General features: G+C 27.8%; 1 protein-coding gene across 1 annotated transcript; it reads left to right on the top strand.

The window, feature by feature from the left end:
• Positions 1 to 510: 510 nt before the first annotated feature.
• On the top strand, positions 511 to 21,876 carry LOC145836395 (adhesion G-protein coupled receptor G6-like). The gene is made up of 9 exons (XM_082944198.1): positions 511 to 562; positions 5,374 to 5,521; positions 7,422 to 7,594; positions 11,262 to 11,411; positions 11,654 to 11,738; positions 13,949 to 14,163; positions 19,669 to 19,769; positions 20,711 to 20,848; positions 21,203 to 21,876. The coding sequence occupies exons 1-9, from the start codon at positions 511 to 513 to the stop codon at positions 21,632 to 21,634; spliced, it is 1,494 nt and encodes a 497-aa protein (XP_082800324.1). The 3' UTR covers positions 21,635 to 21,876.
• The last annotated feature ends 675 nt before the right edge of the window (positions 21,877 to 22,551 follow it).

Raw genomic sequence — 22,551 nt, 5'->3', positions numbered from 1 at the left:
TAAATGTTGGGTTGATATAGTAGATTACTTAAATTTTCTTATTTAAATATAAACTTAAAATTTTTTCAACGAGAGTTAAAGTACTGCAGATTCATTTTGAGATACCTCGCATCCTGCAAAAAAACATTTTCAGTCAACTAAACTGAATAACTTTTTCAAATGTTTTTGCTCGTTTTTTTGTTTAGTTTAAAATGTAACTGTTATCTCTTATTGTAAGGATTAAACTACTCTTAAAAGTTGTTAACTACCGTAAGCAAAACATAATTTATAGTTTTAATTGTATAGTTATTAATTCTTGTATCAACATACTAAGTAAAATAATTTAATCAATGATAAAAATATTTTAACTTACTATTTATCAAAAGTTTAAATAAGACACAAAAGCTTTTTAACGTTTTTAAATGAAATGTTTTTTAAGTAATACTATTAGTTGTAAAATAAAAAACTAAAAAACATAAAACAAATAATGTTTTCATTCAGAACTAATTTAATCAGCTTTTAGTAAATATTATGACGTCATTGGTTAATGTACCATTGCAAGACATGAATTCAACTGAGCTGCGTAAGTTTCAATTGTTTATTTAAACCAAATTTTTGTGTTGTTTATTCAAACGACAATGCTAAGTTGTTTATTCGAAAACGTAATCTTTATTTAATTTTTACTGACAATGAAGTCTTTGTTTGTTTGTTTTCCTCACGTTTAGATTTGTACAAAGCACAAAAGAAACTTTTTTTTTATAAACGTAGATGATATGATTTCAAATAATTATTTTTTTTTATAATAAGTTGTTTATGCTCTATTTTGCAAATAATAATAAAAAAGTTATATCAAACATTTAAAAATTTTAAGGTCAACAATTTTATGATAAAAACAAAAGTTTTAATTATTTTTGTACCAAACTATTAAGTTATCTGAGAAAGTAAAATTTAAGATTAATTGTAATATGATATTATCTGATTATAAATGGTAAAAGTATCAAATTGGCCTTAAATGTTTATATGTATCTAACTTTTACAAATTTAACACCTTTAGTGTTTTGTGGAAATCACTACTTTTGTTTTTTATACCCATCAATAATTTACTACTTATGTTTAGTTGTACAATTAAGCAATTTTAATAACTAATTATTACATTAGAAATACTAGTTTAATAGTTTTTTATTTATCAACGTTTTAATGTATATGCAAAAAAATTATGATAAAATCTAAATTTTCAAAGAAGCTTATTCAAAAGTAATGGCTGTTTTAACAGAAACTGTGTGAAAATTTTCATATGCTTATCAAATTTTAGTTGAGCACTTCATTTGTTGAACCCATATTAAATTTAGACAAAACTCATAGTCTGTTACTTTTAAAAAGCCTTTTCGACACGTAGCAACGATTTACGAAAATTAAAAAAGTATACAACAAAGTGTGCAACTAAAAATTAGGCATGTTAGAATGAGTCACGTTCTTGAACTGCTTCTGAGAATTTTCAAGTCGGCCTTGATAGTTTGCCTGAAAGTAATAAAACTTAAGATTGAGGAATAGGTTTTTAGCACGATTTGAATAAAAACCTTTTTGAGTGCAGTCGTGTTGTTAAAAGTTTGTAAACTGTTTCCAAGACTTAGATTAGTGCTTTAGAAATTTTAAGAAAAACTGAGTATAAAACCTTACATAACTTTTTTTTTAGTAGAATTGTTTTCTTAAAAGTGTTATTGTAAAGTAATGTTGTGAAGTTACTGAGAAAAGATTATTTTAAATGACTGGTATTTTCACTTAAATAATTCAGTGTTTAAGCAGTAAAAGTTATTACTTATTTTTAATACTATACAAATATTTCTAAATGTGATTAACTTTTACATTTGTACAAACTATGAATCTTAGTATTAATACTAAGTTTTAGTTTTTTTTAAGTTTAAATGTACAAGTTGTTTTGTTTTAACAACATCTTTAAACATATAAGTATAGTTTTTTTTCTTAACCGAAAAAACACCACATAAATAAGTTAAGAAAAAAATTGGCAGAGCACTATGTCGTAATATCCGTTGTATGTTTTGAATAATGCGTAAGCAAAATAATGCATATTTATATCAAATTCAAAAATATAAACTTTAAAGTATAAGCTCATGCGTAAAAATTTTATGGTTTAAAACCAAGCATACCAGTTAGCTTAGAAAATTAAAGTACTAAAAGCATCATTAAATATTATTTTTGTTTTTGAAAATTAATTAATACATACACTGTATATGGATAAAATGATAAAGCAACATAAAAGTAAAGTTTCAACCACTTTTTTCAAATTTTCAGTTGCAAATGAAGACAACAACAGACTTGTTATTATCCTTATTTAGCTTCAAAACTTTACTTTCATTTTAATATGTTGTAATTTTTATACAATGCATGTAAATAATTTAAATAGATACACACATCAAATTAGATTAGTCTAGCCTATGCAGATTACAAGTAGCATACAACATATGGCATTATTGTAAACTGAAAAAATTATTTCAGTTAAAAACCCATTATGCAAAGTTGTATCTTCAATGCATTCATATTTTTACATTTTTTGGTTATTATTTTTAGTTCTTAGCTATTAAGGACTTAGCAAGTTTTAAACAGTTTATACACAACTGTTTTTAATTTTTCTAACATTTGTTGTAGCTTCTTAATACTTTTTTAAAAGTTTTTGTACATTAAGTACATCTAATATTTGTAAACCACGTGACATATTTTTATCTTGATGAATGCTACAAAAAAACATTAATTAACTAAACTGTATGTTTATGGCTGATAGACGTAATGTATTTTTGATTGCATAGAAAATTAGTCTGTTGTTTACAAAAAGTTTATTTCCTATTTTAATTTTTATCAAAACCGTTTTAAAGTTTATAAAAAACACAAATATAAAAAAATCCAAATTGATATATGTGTAAAGCAAATGCATATATTAGCAAACAAAGTAAAAATGCAAAACGCACGTTAATCTTACCCAACTCAGAATAGAAAAACATACTAATAAACACAACCCTGTAATATTGCCGTATGTGAACTTTTATTATTGGCGAATGTCCCCGAATTGCCACACATTTACTCGTGAACTTTTGCTCGCCTTTGAGCTTTTTATTAACACCTTTGCAGCAGTCGCGAGTTCTCACAGCCGCCTGGAAACTCGCTGAAAAGTTTAAAGCTAATTCAATTCTCAGTCAATACAACGTGTGAATTGCTTTTTATTTCTAACGCTCAACAACTGATTTGCGTTTTGAATGAAATTAGAAAAACTGGCTGTTTCGTCTTAGGCTGTATGCGTTTGACCGGGTGTTACAAAATGCTGATTGTGGTGTTTCTTGTTCATATTCTAACACTTTTAAACCAATGACTGCTTGATTACAACTTTTCTTTCAAACACTCTTTTTTCTGCCTTAATTTGTTGTTTACCAATTGCTTAAAGTTTGCATTTTATACTAGTTCCCTGAGCTGTTGGACTTGATAAATGACTTTTTTTAGTGAGTGTTTAAGGTGTTGGTTTTGGCACTTTTTAGCATTTTGTTTTTGATAACAAACAGTGATTTGCATGATATTTAAAATGTGGGCAAAGAAATTTATTTTAAATTTGTATGGAAATGCAGTAACTAATTGGCAGCTATATATAACTTTTACACACACATGTTGTTTAGGCTAATCATAAAGGCAATTAAAGGTGTTGAAATATTAATAGGAAGTTATTAATTAGGGTGTAGCTAATATAGAGCTCCATAGTTTTATAAAAATACAACTGTGTATTTCAAACTATCTTTTTTTTAAGTATCAACCGTTCCAAAAAATATTAAAATTTTTAAATGAAATGTTTCTATGAACAAAAATATATTCTGGAGTTAAAATAAGCATCTTCTTATATAACTTCAAACTTCACATTTGAGATTTAATAAAAAAAAATTTTTTGTTACATAACAAATATCTAAAATATGGTTTTTATTTTAAATTCAAAAAGATTCTAATCCAACCGCATTTCATAAACAAACCTACACACATACGTCATAAAAAACAAAAATGAACACAATCAGGTTGGCTTGTTGCTTCAGTTCTTAAAACAGTAAAACAACGTTATGCTGCTTTAGTTTAATTTTTAATTATTTTTGATTAAAAACAGTTTCACCCACGCGGCAACCTTACACAACACCGTTTCTTAAGTTAAAAGGCATTAAAAATGCGAACAAACACTATTTCGAGTTAAAACGCGATATACGCACATATATCGCGATTCTGATGCCTACCGCGAGTATAACGTAAACAAAAAGAATAATTACCGCATCCATTGAAATGTATGTATTAATTTGATGAAAGCCTTTCACAGTTTTTTGTGTAAGTAAGCGCGTCACAAACCATCGCGATTCCTAACTTAATTCGGTTATCTGTTTTAACCTTTTCAATTACCTGACATTTCACCTTTTTCCATCAACAAATTTTAAATATAAGTGAAAAATGTTTTTGATTGCCAATTTGAAAGATGAAAATTTCTGTTAACTACGTTAGACTCGATTTATATTATTTCTATAACGATTTGGTAGTTTTACGAATTTAAACTTTCGAATTATAAACGTTTGCATTTATGTTCTAAATTTTAGTAGCATATGTTGCTGTAATATACGGCTTTTTACAAAAAAATCATTTAGATCCTTAGACTTTTATATTATTCTTTTAGTTAAGCTTTTGAAAACAGACAGAATTGTCGCTTACTCAACATTCAACAGCTAACAGATGCACCAAATTTTTCTCATACTTTAACTTAAAGTACCACAACATCACCTGGTCTGATAGTTTTTTTTTCCAAAAATTAAATCAGAACAACATCTGATTTCAAAAAGTTTTTCCTTTTGACAATTTTAAAATATTGCAATGTGAACATCACTCGATACGCATGCTAAACTTTATCTCGCATCTTAACAACTTGTCCATCAACTAATAACATGAGACTAACTTAAGCAAACCAAGGTAAATAAAGTTTAAAAAGGATAAAAACGATTGAAAATGTATCCAAATGATTTTTGAACAGCGTCAGTTAACAAACAGTATGCATAATTGCACAGTTATTATTTACATTATCATCCTCTTACTAAATGTAGAAAATATTCTAACAACATGCAACCTTTCATTTACACTGTCATACTTAAGATTTATATACTTTAGCTATAAATATCTAAAAAAATTGTAGTTTTATGGTGAATAGACTACTATTTAGAAAAGATCAGGTGAGTAGTAATGCTTAAGTTTTACCTCCTGTCCTTGATTTCTATATATATTTTTTGAAGCTCTTTTTGAAACGCTCGAAATGTATTTACAAAAAACTACACTTTTTTAGTCTAAAATGCTAATTCAAAAACATTTTTCACACAGCATCAGCGGCGAGCAACGCCTCCAATTCGACGTCCGATGACGTCATTTCCACCTCCACCGAGCAGCTGATAGTCCTGGGCACGTACGTTTGCGCAGGAATCTCGATCACCAGCATCCTGCTCACCCTGCTCAGCTACGTCGGGTACAGGTTCGTGATTGGTCGGTTTGCGGTTTTGCGTTGATTTCATTGAACGATTTGTGCGGTCACGTGGTTTCAAGGTCATTGGCTGTAGTTATGTTGTTTGATGCGCAGTGTTGAACTCAGGCATCGAAAGCTGAGCCACTCGAAAGGACGCACAAGATATTCAACATTTAAAGATAAAGAAAATAAACATAAACAAAATAGTATATAAACCTAGCGTTATAAATAACTAAATAGAAAGTTTAAGTTTATTTGTTTGATATAAAAGGTGATAACTTGGTAAATACAAACAGATATAGTAAATGCACATTTGCAAGAAAGTACAACCGAATAGGTGATTTTCCGAACCACTGTTTATATAGGGAATTGATGTTTTGAGTAAATTTTAAACGGTCAGTTTGTTGAGCGAGATTTATTGCGGTCGTGCGGTCACCCGTGACTGTGACGCGAGACTGTGACGTCAGTTTATCTTCATTGATCAAGTTGCAGTGCTTGCCCTCATTTCAACTTGACTCATGTTGTGTAGAACATCGGAGAATAGTTTTTACTTTGAGAAAAACTCTCATGTTTGTACTAAAAGCCTAGTATCTGAACTATATCATTAATTAGATAAACTTTAAAAAGTTGTAATCGCAGTTATTAAAACTTACTTTTTTTCTAATTTTTTAAAGTTGATATTTTTGTTTAACCTAACTTTTTACCTTAACGATTTTTAACCATCCCGTACAGTAAATGTATAAAATCCACATATTCAAGATAGGATATACACAAATTTATATTAAATAGAAACTTTAGAAATTAGTCGTTCTGTAATAAATATTTACTAAGATAAAAAAGATAGCTCGCGTATAATTTATTCAAGCGTAATACTGGGCGGAAATTTTATTTAAAAACCGTCTATTGTCAGTCAAATTTTTCTGATGATTTTTTACGAGTGATGCTGTTTGTTTAAACAAATAAAAAAGTACGGCTGACGTCGTTGAAAGTTTAGTTTTGCCAACTCAACGTCAATTTTTCAAACTATTTTGCACATCAAACGTTTTATATTGCGTTATTATTAAAAATTTAACTTTTGTTTTTATTTTCTGCCGAAATAGTTTTTAAAGGAAATGGCTATGTAACTAAATAAAGAAAAATTTTGCAAAAGCAATCAATAGAATAAAAAGTAATCTGTTTACATCAATACTCTTTTATAGACTTTATCGATGTTTTTTTTAAGCAAGATGTTATTCTTCAGCGGAAGACTTAAACAAGTACCGATTGTGAAACAAATGTGATGGTATGTCCGCCTAAAGTTGTATAAACAAAATCTTGATAGAAAAAATAGATATAGAGTTTAAAAAAGATAATTGATGTAAACGGATTGGTTTTGACGTATTTTATACACTAATCTTTATTCATTCTATAGAAGTATTGTGATTCAGCATCTAATGTTGGCTTTTTTTATCTAGCCGTTTCCTGTGTCTGTGAGTGAAACTCTTGTTTATTGTATTTCCGTTATCTGATAGTTTATCTTTTTAATTTATTTAAACAGAAACGATTTTTTATATTAGTGATGAAAACAAGCTGTAATGTATACAAAATAGAAATGTGTGATAGTAATTCTTATTAAAGCTTAGCACGTGATTAAATTTAAAAAAAAAAATAAACTATGTTGCGTATATTTATTATTAAACATATTAAAAGTCTTTTTAAAAATCAGTTTAATTTTTTTTACACTTTAGAAAATCAAAAACTGTTTTGAATTTTGAGACGTAAATAGCAAATAAATGTTTTTATAAAAAATTAAAGTAAGAATTACAGCATAACAAGTTTTTAAATTTTTTTGCGTAGCCCGTTACAGTTATTTATATATATTTTTTATATATCTATGATTATATATATAGATACACATGTATTTAATCAGGAAATTCAACGTGAAGCGGCCGCACATAGTGATGGTGAACTTGTGCTTCAGCCTGCTGCTGTACTTCGTGTCTTACGTGGTCAGCAACCCTTCCAGGCACATGCTGGTCGCGCAAACACTCGATGGCGCGACGTCCACTGAAGGTGCGGGGGTCAGCAAGCTGTGCGTGTTCGGTTGGTGTTGAATATTTTTTATCAAGTTTACAGTTTATTTTATTAAAGCAAATTGCTTTTAAACTGTTTTAATTTTTTGTGTAATATGCTCTACGTGTTTGAAACCAGTAAAACTTTATAATTTTTCAAAACTTTTTTTTTTGATTTTACAGACTGTTTTAAAAAATTTTAACAGTTTATTTTTTATTGTTTTTTTTAGTATTTTGTTATGATTATTTGAAAATATAGTTCTTGGTAACTTATGTTTTATAACAGTTTTCTTACATAGCTAAAGCTTTTCATTAAAAAACTACTGTTTACACTACCTCCAAACATTTTTTGGAGTTTTTGCATTTAATTAATGCAGGAGAAACTTTTTTTTCAATTTCCAATAAGTATTTAAGTGTTTAAAAAACATATAAAAAATCTTAAATTACAAATTATACTCACAATTCTAGCATGTTGAAATTATCAAACCGCAAATTTAAACAAATCACGATTTCCTGTGTATGTAGTTGCACACAGAACAAATTCAACTTTATCTTTTTACACTTCCTGTTACAAACTTGCACTTTGAAACTTACATTGTGCATTGTATTTTATCATTGTTTTAGTTTGCTATCTTTCAAACTCGTAAAGAGCTGTTAAGGTAAAACTGAAACTGAAAAAAACTTAAAAAACTGCAAGACTAAAATAACAAATAAGTAAGATACTTTTTGCTAAACTAAACATTTCATGCGTTTTTTAAAACTTGCTGTTTAAAGATTCGTCTTTTTTTTTTGTATTTTACTAACACGAAAAACCCACGTTACAAGCTCCTAACAAACTTTTCTCCTCACAACTACACACTTAGAGCCCTAATTGACGCATCCGACACATCGCAATTACCACTATGACGTAACAGTAGTCAAATTTTCGTGTCAAAGACGAGAAAATTCAAAAAGTGCAAACTACTAGTAGTCGTGAATTTTTCATGACCAGCGTGTCGCAAAACGAATGAGAAAGTATTGTCTTTTGGTTTTGTCGCAATGAAAGTCGTAGTAATGACTTCGGTTTCGTTGTAGTGAAAGCAGTAGTAGCAAATTCGGTTAGAGTCATTGGAGAAATGTAAGAAGAAACTAACTTATACGCGGAAGTGAACGTGCTTGTTCTTGTGTAACAATTAATTTGCAATGAGTTTTAATATGGTCCAGCTTTGTTTCAAAATTTTTCATGATTAGTTGTAAACTGATTATGAATTCAGCTTTTAATGAACGCGTTTGTTTTTTGAACATTCTTCATACTTGTTTGTGCCAAGTTTCAAGCGTTGTTTAATTTAGATATGTTAATCTTTTATCTGAAAATTTACCAAGTTTTTTTTACAAAAAAACCTGCTTGTTATAAACCTAACAAAGATTTTCTAAAATGAGTTTAATTTATAATTCATTAGTATGAAAACTTTTAAGAAGTTGTTTTGGTTTACATCTTTACTTCTTGTTTTTTGATAGTTAATTTCTTTTTAAAGCTAATTTAACTGCTTTTCATTAAAACTTAACAAAATTAGTTTTGGTCCAAATATTTTTTAAATAAACTTGATTTTTTTTAAGCTTTTGTAATTTCTTAATAAAATAAAATATTACACGCATCATAAAACTATTTTTATAATTTTCCAGATGGCAATATTAGCGAGCTATCGTTCAAAATTGTTTCCAAGAATAACTTTCAAAATGTCATGAAAGTTTTATTCAAACTTTATGGTTTAGCACAAAAAAAAAGTTAAAGTTACTTTTAAAATTTTACAAAACTGATTTAAAATTCAAGGAATGATTTTTATAAACTAAAAATGTTTATTTGAAAGAAGCAGGTTAATCATATTTTAAAAGTAAACTTTTCAATACTTATTTGTTTTGTATAATATTTTTACGACTTTGACCGCTTGTTTTAACTTGAAAACAAAATATGTCATTTTCCAAACAAAATATGACGTTTTTCAAACAAAAAAATATTTTCGACTCTGATTTACACTGTTTGAAAACAAAATATTTTCGTGTGTGTTATTCATGCTCTGCGGCTCGCGACAGATTACCGAGCATTCGACTTTTCTTTGTTTTCAGCGTTCCTTAAACGCAATCGTCTTTTTATTCTTGCCAAGCCAGGTTCAACAGGGTTCGGGTAAACATAACTGAAAAGTTATTTGTTTTGTCTGAAGATTTTTTGTGGGGGTGCATGACCTCAACGCTGGCGGGTTCAAAGCAAAAATTAAGATTTGATGAGGGTTTCAAAGGAAATTCGTTTTGTAAACAATGTGAAACTGCGAGAGTTGTAAACATTTGTTCTTCGTAAAGGCAAGTAGAATCTTAATTACATTAACTTAAAATAAATCTGTTTTGAGTGTTGGGTTGTACGAAATATTAATTCAAGTGTTTGTCTGGAAAAACAGTCAGTAAAAGTAAAAAAAAACATTTTTAAGGGTTAGACTCGATGCACACAAACTCTTCTGATACAACTACAACATTTCAGAGAATGATATTCAAACAATAAAAAGCTGAAGAAATCAAATTTCTTTTTTTTGCATATTGAAAGTTTATCGTTCGAAGGTCAAAAAAGTTTCATAACAAATGTTGCAAAACAACATAATTTTTTTAGCGTTAAAATCAACTTAAAGTAAACAATTTGTCTGATTCGAGAAATCGATTTTAATATAATTTTTCCGCTATTGAATTTACTTATAGCACTTTTTTTTTTCTTATGTAAGCTTTGAATCTTCTTTATGGTTTTATGCTTCCTTGGCTTTTGTAGCGAATGTGTTTTATAAGCAGAGCTACGGTTTATCAAATTTTCTTTAATCTTGTAAGGAAAACGGATTTCAAATGAATCTTTTTTATCCTACCAAGCTCAAGTTGTGTGTGTTTTTACAATTTTTACAGTACTGTTTCATAAGTATCTGTTTATTTAAACCTAAATTTGTAGCTTTATTTTTTGTTATAAGAAAAATCAGAGATGTATTATTTTAAAATATATATACAAATGCAAAGCCCTATATCCATTTTGTTTATATTATAAAGTTATGTTTTATATTACTTGAAAAAATTTAGATTTAATTCTTTTCACCTGTGTAGTATTACGTCTCATTAGCTTAAATATTTTATTTCAGCACAGCAGACGGATAAATAACACTTAAAGACTAAATAAAACTCAAGTATAAATTACATATCATAATTGAATTTTGTTTTAAAGGTTTAAAGCAGTTATTAATACTTAGTTTCCAAAACACAACTTGTTTCAAACAAGTCAAACAAACCTACATGTTGTAATATCAATTCATTTAAAAAGTTATTGTGTCACACACTTAAATGAGTCCTTTTGTGGATGTGACGGAAATTCCCCAATATTTGCTGAGTCAGCTCAAAAAAAATTATAAAAATATTATGTAAAAATAAGTTTTTAATATGTTTTTAATGTGATATTTTTATTTTAATATTTTTTTTAATATGTTTTTTAATATGAATTTTTTAATATGTTTTAATATGTTTTTAATATGTAAAGTGGGTTAGGGTATAAATAATATTAAAAAATTAAGCAAACTATCTTTTTAATCGATGATTCAGCAAGTGTTAGGGGAAACACCTTTGCTTTAAAATTGAACCCAACCTTAGTACTTATCCCAAATTTTGTTATGACGTCACAACCAACTAACACTGTCACGCAGGCGCCTTCTCGTGCCACTTCTCGCTGCTGTCGGCGTGGATGTGGCTGGCGTGCTACTGGTACCTGCTGCTGGTCATGTACAAGAAGCCGAGCGGCGGCCACATCAGCCACTTCGTCGTCAAGTCCTGCCTGCCCTGCTACGTCCTCCCAGGTTTTTGTTATTTTACTTTAGATTTTATCAAATTTTGAACTTGTGTGCAGTAACTGCTTAATTGGTCGTACAGATTGTAATTAAGAAAATAGTTGTTTAAATTTAGCATTTGAAGTTATGTGTGTTGCACACGATACTATAGCTACTAATAATAAAATTTTTGTACACTAATTTATGAAATCTAACAGCTGCCTACTTATTGATTTTTATCCAAGTATTTTAGACTAATTACGTACCACCAGGTCTGTTCTCGTTATTGACCGTTTTGGCGGCCCATTTAAGCGGGGACCTGAACAAGGGAATGGATCAAGGCTACTCCAGCAATGCGTTAGTTTGAATATTCAAAATAATTATTCTAGTGTTTTAGTTGAGCAGAAAAGTTGTTTGTTCAATTTAATTCTGTCATTTTTATTTGTATACTTCATTTAAAATTAGCTTTATTGGAATTTTTAACAATCTTATTCTAGTTATGTTTTCGTTAGATATAGTTACTTTAATACTGTATCAAATAAGAAATATGTATTATTTTTAAACTAAACATTTGTTCTAAAAAGCTGTATATTTTAAAAAAGTTTTTATGTTAGTAATAGAATCAACTTTCTTTAATTGTAATATTTTTTGTGTTAATATCAGCCAAACTATACAATCTTAAAAAAACGATCTAAAAATAGAGTGAAAATGCTTAATTAAACGCAATACTGTTTTAAAGAGTAAGTATTCTTAAATATTTTTTTTTGAATATTAGTCAAGTGAATTTATTTATAGAATAAGTTTGACAAAATTACTTTTTATGTTCATCTTATTATGTTTGATGTGCAGTAGTTGTTTAATATAACTTTTAAAATATATCATGAGTTTTTAGTTGTGTGATTTTTTTTTAAATACTAAAACCACTACATTCGTAACCAAAATATGTGAAGTTTTATTTATAATTTTGTAAATTATAAAATCAATCATTAAGTACATGGAACAAAACCAAATCGCGCTGTTAAAACTTGTCTAAAGTTAACACCAAAACCGTCAATTAAAATTGGCTTAAGTTTACTTAAACGTTACAAAATAAAAACAGTTTGAAGTTTCATAACTTCTGTAAACACTATTTCAATGCCAAGTCCATTAAAAGTCTATTTTTAGTGAGCTAACATCGAAATGCTACACTGCAAAATACTCAAACTCAAATACTTTGGGTTTAAATTTCAATTAGAGCCTATCATTTTGAATTTAAAACAAAATGCGGCGGCGTGGGAAAGCCGATCAGAAAGCTGTTATCTAAGCGTTTTGCTTATCACGCTCAGAGTGCTGATAGGAAAGTTTGTTTTAAGGTTTCTGTTTCTAAGCAAATATGGTTGCGTGAAGGTCAGAGTATTAAGTTTTTGTTTCAATAGGTTATTAATCAAATTTTGGTGCTTTGGTAATTTGAATTCAAAGTTCTATTAAGCTTTTAGATGGATTTTAAAAAGTTGGGATAGATTACTGCTGTGGTATTTAAAGCATTGTATTTTACATTGAAATTACTGTTTTGTCTTTAGATTTACTACAGTTGTAGTCTTAAGTTCTTAAATGTTTCGTTTTATATTTTTGAAGTAACAATTTACTCATATTAAACTTTTAACATGTTAGTTTATAAAGTGCTTTAGCAAATATATAGAGTTGTAGAACACTTCGTTTTACGCTTATATTTTCTAGTCAAAATAATAATAATTGGTAAAAAAATTAAAAATATATATAATTGCTTAATTATTTACTTACTTTCATACTGTATTATTTTTACACTTGAAAAATGTTCAAAAACCAAATTTACATCTAGAATTCTAAGTTTGATACTCAACAAAAGTATAAATTTGTCGATTATATTTAATACTTTTAAAAATGATATAAATCTATTGCACAGTTAAATTTTTGAATATCAATTTCTTAACCATCATTAGTTTACAACACAGTTTTTAAATAAATTAGCTAAATTTTAGGTATTTTCAGAATATTACATTTATTTTAGTAACGGCAATTTAACAAAAATAGTTCTGTGAGCATTTTATTAAACCTGTCATTACAAATAGTTTTTTTTATATATTATAGAAGTGTATGAATTTTTGTAATAAAAATACTCAATAGCAGTTTTTTCTTCAAGCAAGACTTTTGTTAGAGAGTATACCATCAAAAAATAAACTTCTATCGTATCATTTTTAATCTGTGCTAAAAAGTATTTCAGTTTTCTTACGAACGAAACAACCCAACTACATCAAAGATAACTAGTTGTATAAAAAAATATATATATGTAAAACTTCATTCGAGAAGTTTGTAATTATTAACTAAAAGTATTTTTGCTAGCTCAACTTATTCAGCTCCTTTTGAAAAAAAACAATAATAATCTACACACCTTTCTACTGTTTTTATCTAAACAAATGCTTCGTGGCTAACTTCTACTTGTAAAAATAAAACTCATAAACTTCATAAAACAAATAATAAGTATAAGAAAAATTAATTTTAGAAGTTGAATGTCATTACCCATTAAAAAAATCAAAACTTTCTCCAAACAGATGTTTCGTGGCCAACTACTACTTGTACCTCGGCCTTCTCCTCCCCTTCTTCGTTTCGGGGATTCCCGTGACCTTCATATTCGGGGTGGTCACCAGGGGCGCGCTGTGCAGGGGAGGGGGCAAGGAGGAGCAGCAGTACACCTCCGAGACGGGGAGGAGGAGAGTGAAGAACCACCTGATAAAACTTTCGATAATCACCTTCCTCGCAGCCATGCGTTAGTTTGTGTTGAATGTTGAATATTTAGCTGAATATTTTCCTTGCGTTTTGTTATAGATAACACTTTACACTGTGAGTTTTGTCTGTTGATTAATTTCATAGCTGTGTAAAGGAAAAATAAGTACCTTTGTCGTTTGTTAAATATTGTATTTTACATCTCATAAAACCGTCGATAATCACTTTCTTCGCCGCTATGCGTTAGTTATAAATAGCTGTTTAATCTCGTAAGTATATTATATTTACTAACTTTACACTTTTAATTATTAAGATGAAAGTAAAACACCTGGTCATTTCATCTATAACTGCTTTCCTTGCCACTTGGTTTAGTAACAGTTGGAATAGCATAACATAAGTTATTAAGTTGTTACTGGTTAAAATTAAAATATTTTCAACGATCCATTTAAGGTAGAGTTTAGTACGGTTTTTATTGTAGTATTAGTAGCTAACATTGTTAGTTAGATTTTTACGACAAGTATTTTGTTTTTCTTTGTACCTTTTTATTAGTCGTTTAACAGCCAACTTCAAATGTATGCTTTAGTTTTTGAATGATGTTAATAGTACTGAACACATTCAAAACGTTTATATTAAGAGTAAAATTAGTTTTAAGTTCAGTATAGAAATTACTATAAGTCTTCATTGATATTAATACAACGTGCATAAGCCTTAATTATATTATTAAATTTTAACACCTAAAAGTTTTGTTTTTCTTATACTCCTTTTTTGCTTGCTTACCAGTCTTTCAACAACCACAGTTACATTAAAACAAGTAAAGTTGTACTAGGTTAAAATTATACTCAGTTTTCTCTGGTTTGTCAAAACAGCTTTGAATTTAATACAATGTTTATATTGGTTGGACTTAGTTTTGGTACTTTTTTTATGACATTTTAAACTCAGTGCGCATTGGAAATTTATTCGAAATTAATAAACATTGTTTTCTTCGGATAAGCTCTGATTTTAATAAATCCATGAATTATTGGGATTTTTCCATTATAAAATGTTTTGTCTATTTTTTTAAACTATATATTTTATTTTAATGACCTTTTTTACTTAAAAATGTTTTGAAATGTGTCCGCAAAAAGATTTATAGTTTGTAAGTAGTAAGTACTAATACAAAATAGAACTGTGTAATCTGCTATCTCTACTGTGATTTGTTTTTTTATTGGTATTAGAAAATTTTGTTTTTTCCAAAGCTTACCAAAAGTACTTATTTATTACTATAAATGTGATAAGGTTTTATTTCACAATATTCTATACCGATCTTTCTTATTTGTAGCAAGAACTATTTATTTTATTTTATTTTAAAACGGAATATAGATAATTTTAAATTTTTTACGACAAAGATAAAATTTTTTTTTTTAAATCAATTATTAAAAAAAGCTTGTATTAGTTGTTTTGGTAGATCTTACTGCTTTAACTATCTTATGTTAAAACTAGTTAAACTATATAAGTTTTTAAGGTAAAAAAACTACTGTCTTAATTACTAAATATCAGTTTTAAAAATAACCTTAAAAAACAACAGATTGACTTCGTATAAAATATACAATATTTTAAACTTTCGATTTAATTTTCATACAGAATCTTTTTTTTAAGTGTAATTAGAAAATGTATCGTGTAAACATAGTTTTGTTAAATTTTTTTAAGTTGAGTATACCAATGAATCAAGCAAAAGCTTAAAAAATAAACTTAAAAACAATGATGCTAAAGTTTTTTAACAATCGATATTAATATGTTCGATTAGAACAGTATAATCGAAGAATAACTTTAATTTTTTTAAATATTTTTGTTATTTTTACAATCTGAATTTAGCATGAACAGCTTTATTTCTATTAAAAAATTTGTTTTTTTAAATATATGTTTTTTTTATCATAACAGATATTTCAATACTGCTAATACTTCTAGTGCTTTGTTCATTTAAGGTTTTTATACGATCTTGAAGTTGACAAAAACAATTAGTTGAATAAGTCTACTAAAAACACACAATCGAAAATTTTTAAGTACAAAAAATGTCATCAAAACCAATGCTAGTTAAACCAATGCAATCAATTTATTAACTGCAGTTACTAAGGTAAACGTTTATTCAAATAAGTTAAAAAATATAAATTACAAAACAAACACTACAATAATTGTTGCATGAATAATTTCGTAGTATTTTAACAAACTAAATTTATTTGAATTTTAAAGTTGATTTTTTTGATAATTTTCTAAACATTTTCCACGCATGTATATTTTAATCTCAATTTTCTATATTTAGCTTATTTTGTAAAGCGAACTATCCAATTATTCGGTTTTCACCGTCAATTATATCGCACTAACTTTTACGTACCAAACTGTTGAATATTCATGATGGCAGAGTCTTGATAATTGTGATGGACATCCGTAAAAATGTAAGAAAAACATCAAAAACTAAAGTCAACCACAAGACTTGTGCTTCTTATTTTTTACAAACACAGCAAGAGCTTTATTCTTTTATTAGATTACTTTGTTAATGAAATCAAACTATTCGACTTTGATTATCCAAAAATAATCAATTTAAGTTGGAGGTATTTGATTAACAAAATGCATTGTAACTGTCATTAAAAATGTTTATTTTAAAATTTTACAATAAAAAAAGTTATAAATTTGCATTTTACAAGAATTATTACCGGACGACAAAGCTTATTATTGGCAATCATGCTTTTTAAATTACTACGGTCAGTGTGTTATTCCGAGAAAGTGAAGATATCCATAAAATATTAAGTAGTTTAGATCAAAGCATCAAAAGCGGAATCGGTAATTATCCTTATCAAGATCAAGTAAAATAGCTTGTTTGGCAAGATAAGCTTCCTCTAGTTCAAAAATTTGCTACATTCTTCACTGTTCAAACTCGGACAATGTTTTATACAAAAGCGAAGTTTAATATGAACTATGATAACTGTTACAAGACAGTTAACCACCTATACCTGGACTAGTTTAAGCAACTTTTAATATACTTTAAAACACATTAAGATTTATTAGCTTAACAGTATGCAAACTATCAAAAAAAATTTATTAAAAAATATTATAACTTGTATGATACTTCTAAATAGTTGTGAAACAAAAACGGCCATGTATTTTTATAAAGAACTAGTTATCTTTTTTTTTTAAACGAGATTAGATTATTAATGTGCAACGCCATTATGCAAGACTTAAACGAATAGGACAAAAAAAGTCTTGTATTAAACGATCTATCAAGTTAAGACACACATAAGTAAACAGTTGCAAAAAAAAAAAAAACGAGAAAATCTCATTTAAATATACAAAGTCGAAGTAGGCAACATAAAACTTGATTTTGAGCGACAATAACGCGCCAGATTTTTTGTTCGTGCATTATAAGTAGGGTTGTGATAAATTATTCACAGCGAATTTCTGTTGGATTTAAAATGAAATACGATATGAGGGAGGGTTCGTTTCTCTCCACGGCAAAACTTCTCCAAAACTGTAACAAGCTTCAACGTTATAAATGTGTAGTTTTAGCTTTCTCTCTGTTATAATATGCGTGCGTATGATGGAAGCAGTTGTTAACTTCGCTGAACTTTTTTATTTTATCACAACCAGCGAAACTTGCTTGTTAAAATTTATTTTTATAGATTTGTTTTTGTTTTCAAAAGTATCAAAAATATTTTTTTTCTCCGCTTTTCTGAAGTAGATGTTAACAACTTTAAATCTTTTAGGAGCCCGGCGAATTTGAAGCGCTTTGTTAACAAACGTTTTTTTAGTAAAAAAATCTTTATAATAAATTTATCTTATTGTAGACCGAATCACATCATCTTGAATTATTATACAAAAACAAAATTGTAAGTTTTAGTTTCCTTCACCAACATTCTTGTGTAAGAAGTCTGCAAAGAAAAACACTTTTCCTCTCATCATTCTTTTATAACAAATACTTGAAAATTTTAAAATTTTATAAACAATTTTTAATGCACAAAAAATCTACTAACATATCTTCAACTGTTACTTAAGCTCTTTAAACACTTAATTGTTACACCGTTTTTTTTTAGCAACCATAAGCAAATAAAGCAAGCATTTTTTTTTAAATGAGCATTATATTTTTGCCGGCGAAATTAAATTTTCCAACTTGTTAATATTTCAAAGCTTTATAGACGCACAGAGACTAAATTAAAGCTAGCCCCGAAGTTGAATTAAATTAAAGCTGACATTTAAATTCCCATTATCTTTACTTTAAACACGTATACAAATAAATTTACGGTTAATACGCGTTTTACTGAAAAACAATAAAGCTCGATATTAATGACTTGCGAATTAGCTCGCGAGGGTAACATATTATGCACCGCCCGAAAACCTTAAGATAGGAATTTTAAATCAGGCAAATTAATCATTTGTATTGATACCGTTTTATAAATTCTTTTTTTGACGGATTTGCCTTTGTTGTTTAAATCGATAATGAACAGAAATAGATGAATTTTATTAGTTTATTACGTACGAGTTTATTTTAAATGGCTTAAAATGCAAACTAAAAGCTTAATAGATTTTTTTTTGTAACTAATGACAATTGACGTTAATGATTACTTTTAAGAACTTATTACAACAATTTATTTTTGTTGAGAAAAATAACATTTATTTTAATTTTATTTTGTGTTTTTATCAATATAAACTAAGCAAACTAGCAATAACTTTCTCCTTTATTTAAGTCAATTTTATGTTATTTTAAGTAGTGAATTGTTTAAAAACGAATTTAACTGACTACAAACTTTTCTTTTTCGTTCCAAAGCATCTACGCAGATTACTTTATAATAATAAAACAACCACTATACTAATAAGATTCGAAATTCCATGCGGCACAGTACAAGCCATGATTTGTAAACAACAAGTTGTACAATCCAGATCAGCAGACAGACTGTATAATCTGATGACTGATAAGATCGAAAATTATTTTCTATCAGTTTTGAGCTTGTACTGTTGAACGTGAAACCGTATTTACGACATAAACCATAAACAAAAAACACGAAAACAAGGGTTATTAAACTCGTCTTTAAACTTTATAGCTGTTCTGAATAGAAAGAAGTATTGTAGTTAATTGTTTGAAAATCGACTTGTTACTTTTCTACAACAAATTTGTATAGTATAAAATCTTAGATAAACTGTATTTTTAAAGGCTTCACCATTTTTATAGCTTTTTTGTATATCTGAATACTATATGAAAACGAAAGTTTTAAATATACAAGTTGTTTTACTTATATAACGTTGTTTTATAGTTTTTTGGGCTTTAGATATTTTTAGACGCTTTATTTATTGTTTAATAATAAATAGATTTTAAAGTTTTTTACCTTATGTACGTTTTGAAACACTACTTCTAACTCTCATATACTGAGTCATCTTGTTTCTTTTCATAAATATCATATAGTTTTTTAGCTTATTTTGGATTTTTATTCTAATCGGATAAAATTTTTTAGCTTATTTTGGATTTTTATTCTAATCGGATAAATTTTTTTTTTGAATAAAAACCTATGTACACATTATTTCACAGTGGTTCTGGACTCTGCGGTCATTCCAATATTCAGAAAAAATCACGAAGACAGAAAACTGATTGTTCTTGCAATTCTCTTCTCGGCCATTTCGCTCGGCCTTGTGAGTTTTATTTATTTTTTTGATAATTTTTATTAACACATTGTTATACTAGTTGAAAATTTTTAATTATATCTCTAAAGCGTTGATTTTTTTTACATTTATTGAGTCGTTTGAAAAAGTACTAATTGCTTGGTTTTAAATACAAGCTCTTGTTTTTTAATCTTAATCACTACAACATTATAAAAGAAGAACTTTAGTCAAAACCTTAAGCATTTTATTTCAGCATCGTCTTTAAGCAACTCTATTTATTGTTTCGTTTGTTATTAATACTTTTTAGCTTACTTTAAAAAAAACTGTAGGTAATCTGATTTAGAAAAAAATTAAAACTTTTATATTACATTATTAAGCTTTATTTTATTATGCTTTTTTAGTTTATGTATAACCTAATATTATTAACTATTTTGTAGTTATGTTTTAAACGGTATGAAAGTATAGTTTTTAAATAACTTAATAAACTAATTTAATATGTTAAACCTGGAACTGCAGCATACCATGATTTTTTATCATACTTTTACAAATCTGACCGCTGTGAGTAAAACAAAACGTTAAAATAACAGTGATTATAAAATAAACTTATCTATAGCAATGTATAAAACTTTTATTTAACTATATTAGCTTTTTAAATCATAAATGTTGCAATCGTTCAAATAAGATCTATTTCATACATTTAAAGCTTGTTTTTAACAGAAAAATTAACCTTTAACTTTCAGTATATCAAAACTGGTTTAGTTTATTTCTACGTACTTATTTTAACTTTACCTCAATAACATACAAAAGTCATATAAATCCAATGAACTTGGTTCTTTAGAATTATAATTTTTTCCTAACCTTAAAAAAAAAATTATACAAAACTAAATACATCGAAATCGAAACTTTAAAATTTATAAATTATTTATCACTGGCGAAACTCGAAAATAATAGACTCTATTTATTGTTCACAGGGAGTCTTGCTGATGTACTTGTTCTGCGTTCGTCAGGATGACGTCAGAGGCTACTGGGTTTCCGCGTGTTTCGAGGGCAAGGTTTCGCCAAATTACGTCACGAGCAGTTTCCACGTCAACAGCAAGCGTCAGGCACTGGTCGGTAGTTGGAATTATTTTATATGTTTACCGTTAAAGTTTCCATCAGTTATACGTGTTAAGCTTATGTAAAATTTCTTATTTTATTCTAGTTTTTATAAAAAAATTCATGTTTACTTAATTGATTAACCTCTCGTTTACAGTAATAAAGTGTTATCTTTAACTTTAAAGATATTTAAACATCTTAAATATTTTTCATGATCAAAAGTCTTTTTGAAAAACCACTCTATTTAGTGTCTACTATAAACTTTAAGCAAAAAGCTTCACTACGGAACATAAATTTATTTGATCTCATTTTACAAGAAGGTCATTTTAAGTTAGATAATCTAATTAAATATTGTTATAATTTTTCAGGGCCGCGTAAACTCGTACCGTTACCAAGGAAACGACCAACTGGAACCCAAAAAGTACAAGATAGTCGCCAAGCAGGACACCGACTTGACCAAGCTCAATCTGGATCAGATTCCGGGAACCCCCAATTCCAATATGGCCGCCGAGAAAAACTGCCGTATGGTGACGTCGCAGTCTAGTTCGATGATCGGGGTAACACCGAGGACGAGAAGCAAGAAGAATCGGCTGCAGTCGACCAACTCGGCCAAATTCGAGCAGAAAAATTCGGCCAATCACGTGATAATGGCGGAAGAGGGGAATTACCAGACCGTGCCGCGGCGCAGCAACCAATCAAAAGTCTCGAGTGAAAAGAAAATCCTCATATTAGAGAATTCCCCGAAGTTGAAACTGCTGATCAGCAGTCGGCAGTCAACGATCACTACTGACTTTGTTTGAAGTTTTTTGATGACGTCTAAAGTAGAGTTATGACGTCATAAATATTTTTAAGGGATGTTGCAGTAGTTCTGGGAGTGTGCACAGTTTGTTTAAGAAACGTTGGGAAAATGTCTTCGAAATGTGGGGATAAAAACACTGCCTTTAATTATAAATAATATTTATATAACTTGAAAGTTTCTGTTTAGCATCAACACTTTATTTAAAAAAATTATGTGGACAATGTAAAAAAAGACATGTAGTGTATTTTCGATATAAAACTTTTACTTAAAGTTGCCTATCATCATATTTTTAAAATATTATATCTAGGTTTTTTTTACGCTTAGTTTACGTTTAATGACTTGCCTAAATTTTTATGTATTGCCATAAACTTTAATTTTCATAGTAATGTCCTGATACAACTGTTTAAAATCCACTTTTTTATTTGATTTTTATCAGTAGTTCATATTAATGCAGCAGCATACATATTTTTTAGTTAAATTTTTTTAGTTTTTTTACATATTCTAATTTTATTAAACAATTAGTTTTTACTTGGAAAGCGTTTGTACTTATATTTTATTGAAATTATAAAAGCTATTTTTCTAACAAAAGATGTTGATAAAACACATAGAGATTCACTCATAGAATTTTAAGAAGTTGTTTAAAGTTTTAGCTTTGTTAAAAGTAATTTTTGTACAAATATTTATTTTTATTTTCCCACGTGTACTAGTGTCGTACTGTTGTTGTCGTTATTCTTTTTATTTTAAACTAATAAAAGAATTTATAAAAAATACAAAAATAAATGACTTTTTTAAAATTGCTCTTGGCATTGTATATCATACTATGATTCTTTTTACGTAATATGGAGATAAAATTTTATTTATTGTTTTAAACTTTACATCTATAATTTTTGTTTTATTTTTTTTTTTTAATACAAAAAA

The sequence above is a fragment of the Thalia democratica genome, chromosome 5 (genome assembly GCF_965202585.1).
Source record: "Thalia democratica chromosome 5, ktThaDemo2.hap1.1, whole genome shotgun sequence".
NCBI classification, from domain to species: domain Eukaryota; kingdom Metazoa; phylum Chordata; class Thaliacea; order Salpida; family Salpidae; genus Thalia; species Thalia democratica.
Note: the sequence above shows the minus strand (reverse complement) of the source record. Positions and strands in the feature narration are given on the sequence as shown.

Excerpts from the sequence above, each read along its gene's own strand:
- LOC145836395 (XM_082944198.1), top strand. The coding sequence starts at position 511 with ATGACGTCATTGGTTAATGTACCATTGCAAGACATGAATTCAACTGAG. Across the intron at positions 5,522-7,421 it reads CTCAGCTACGTCGGGTACAG|GAAATTCAACGTGAAGCGGC; the intron begins GTTCGTGATTGG and ends GTATTTAATCAG. Across the intron at positions 11,412-11,653 it reads GCCCTGCTACGTCCTCCCAG|GTCTGTTCTCGTTATTGACC; the intron begins GTTTTTGTTATT and ends ACGTACCACCAG.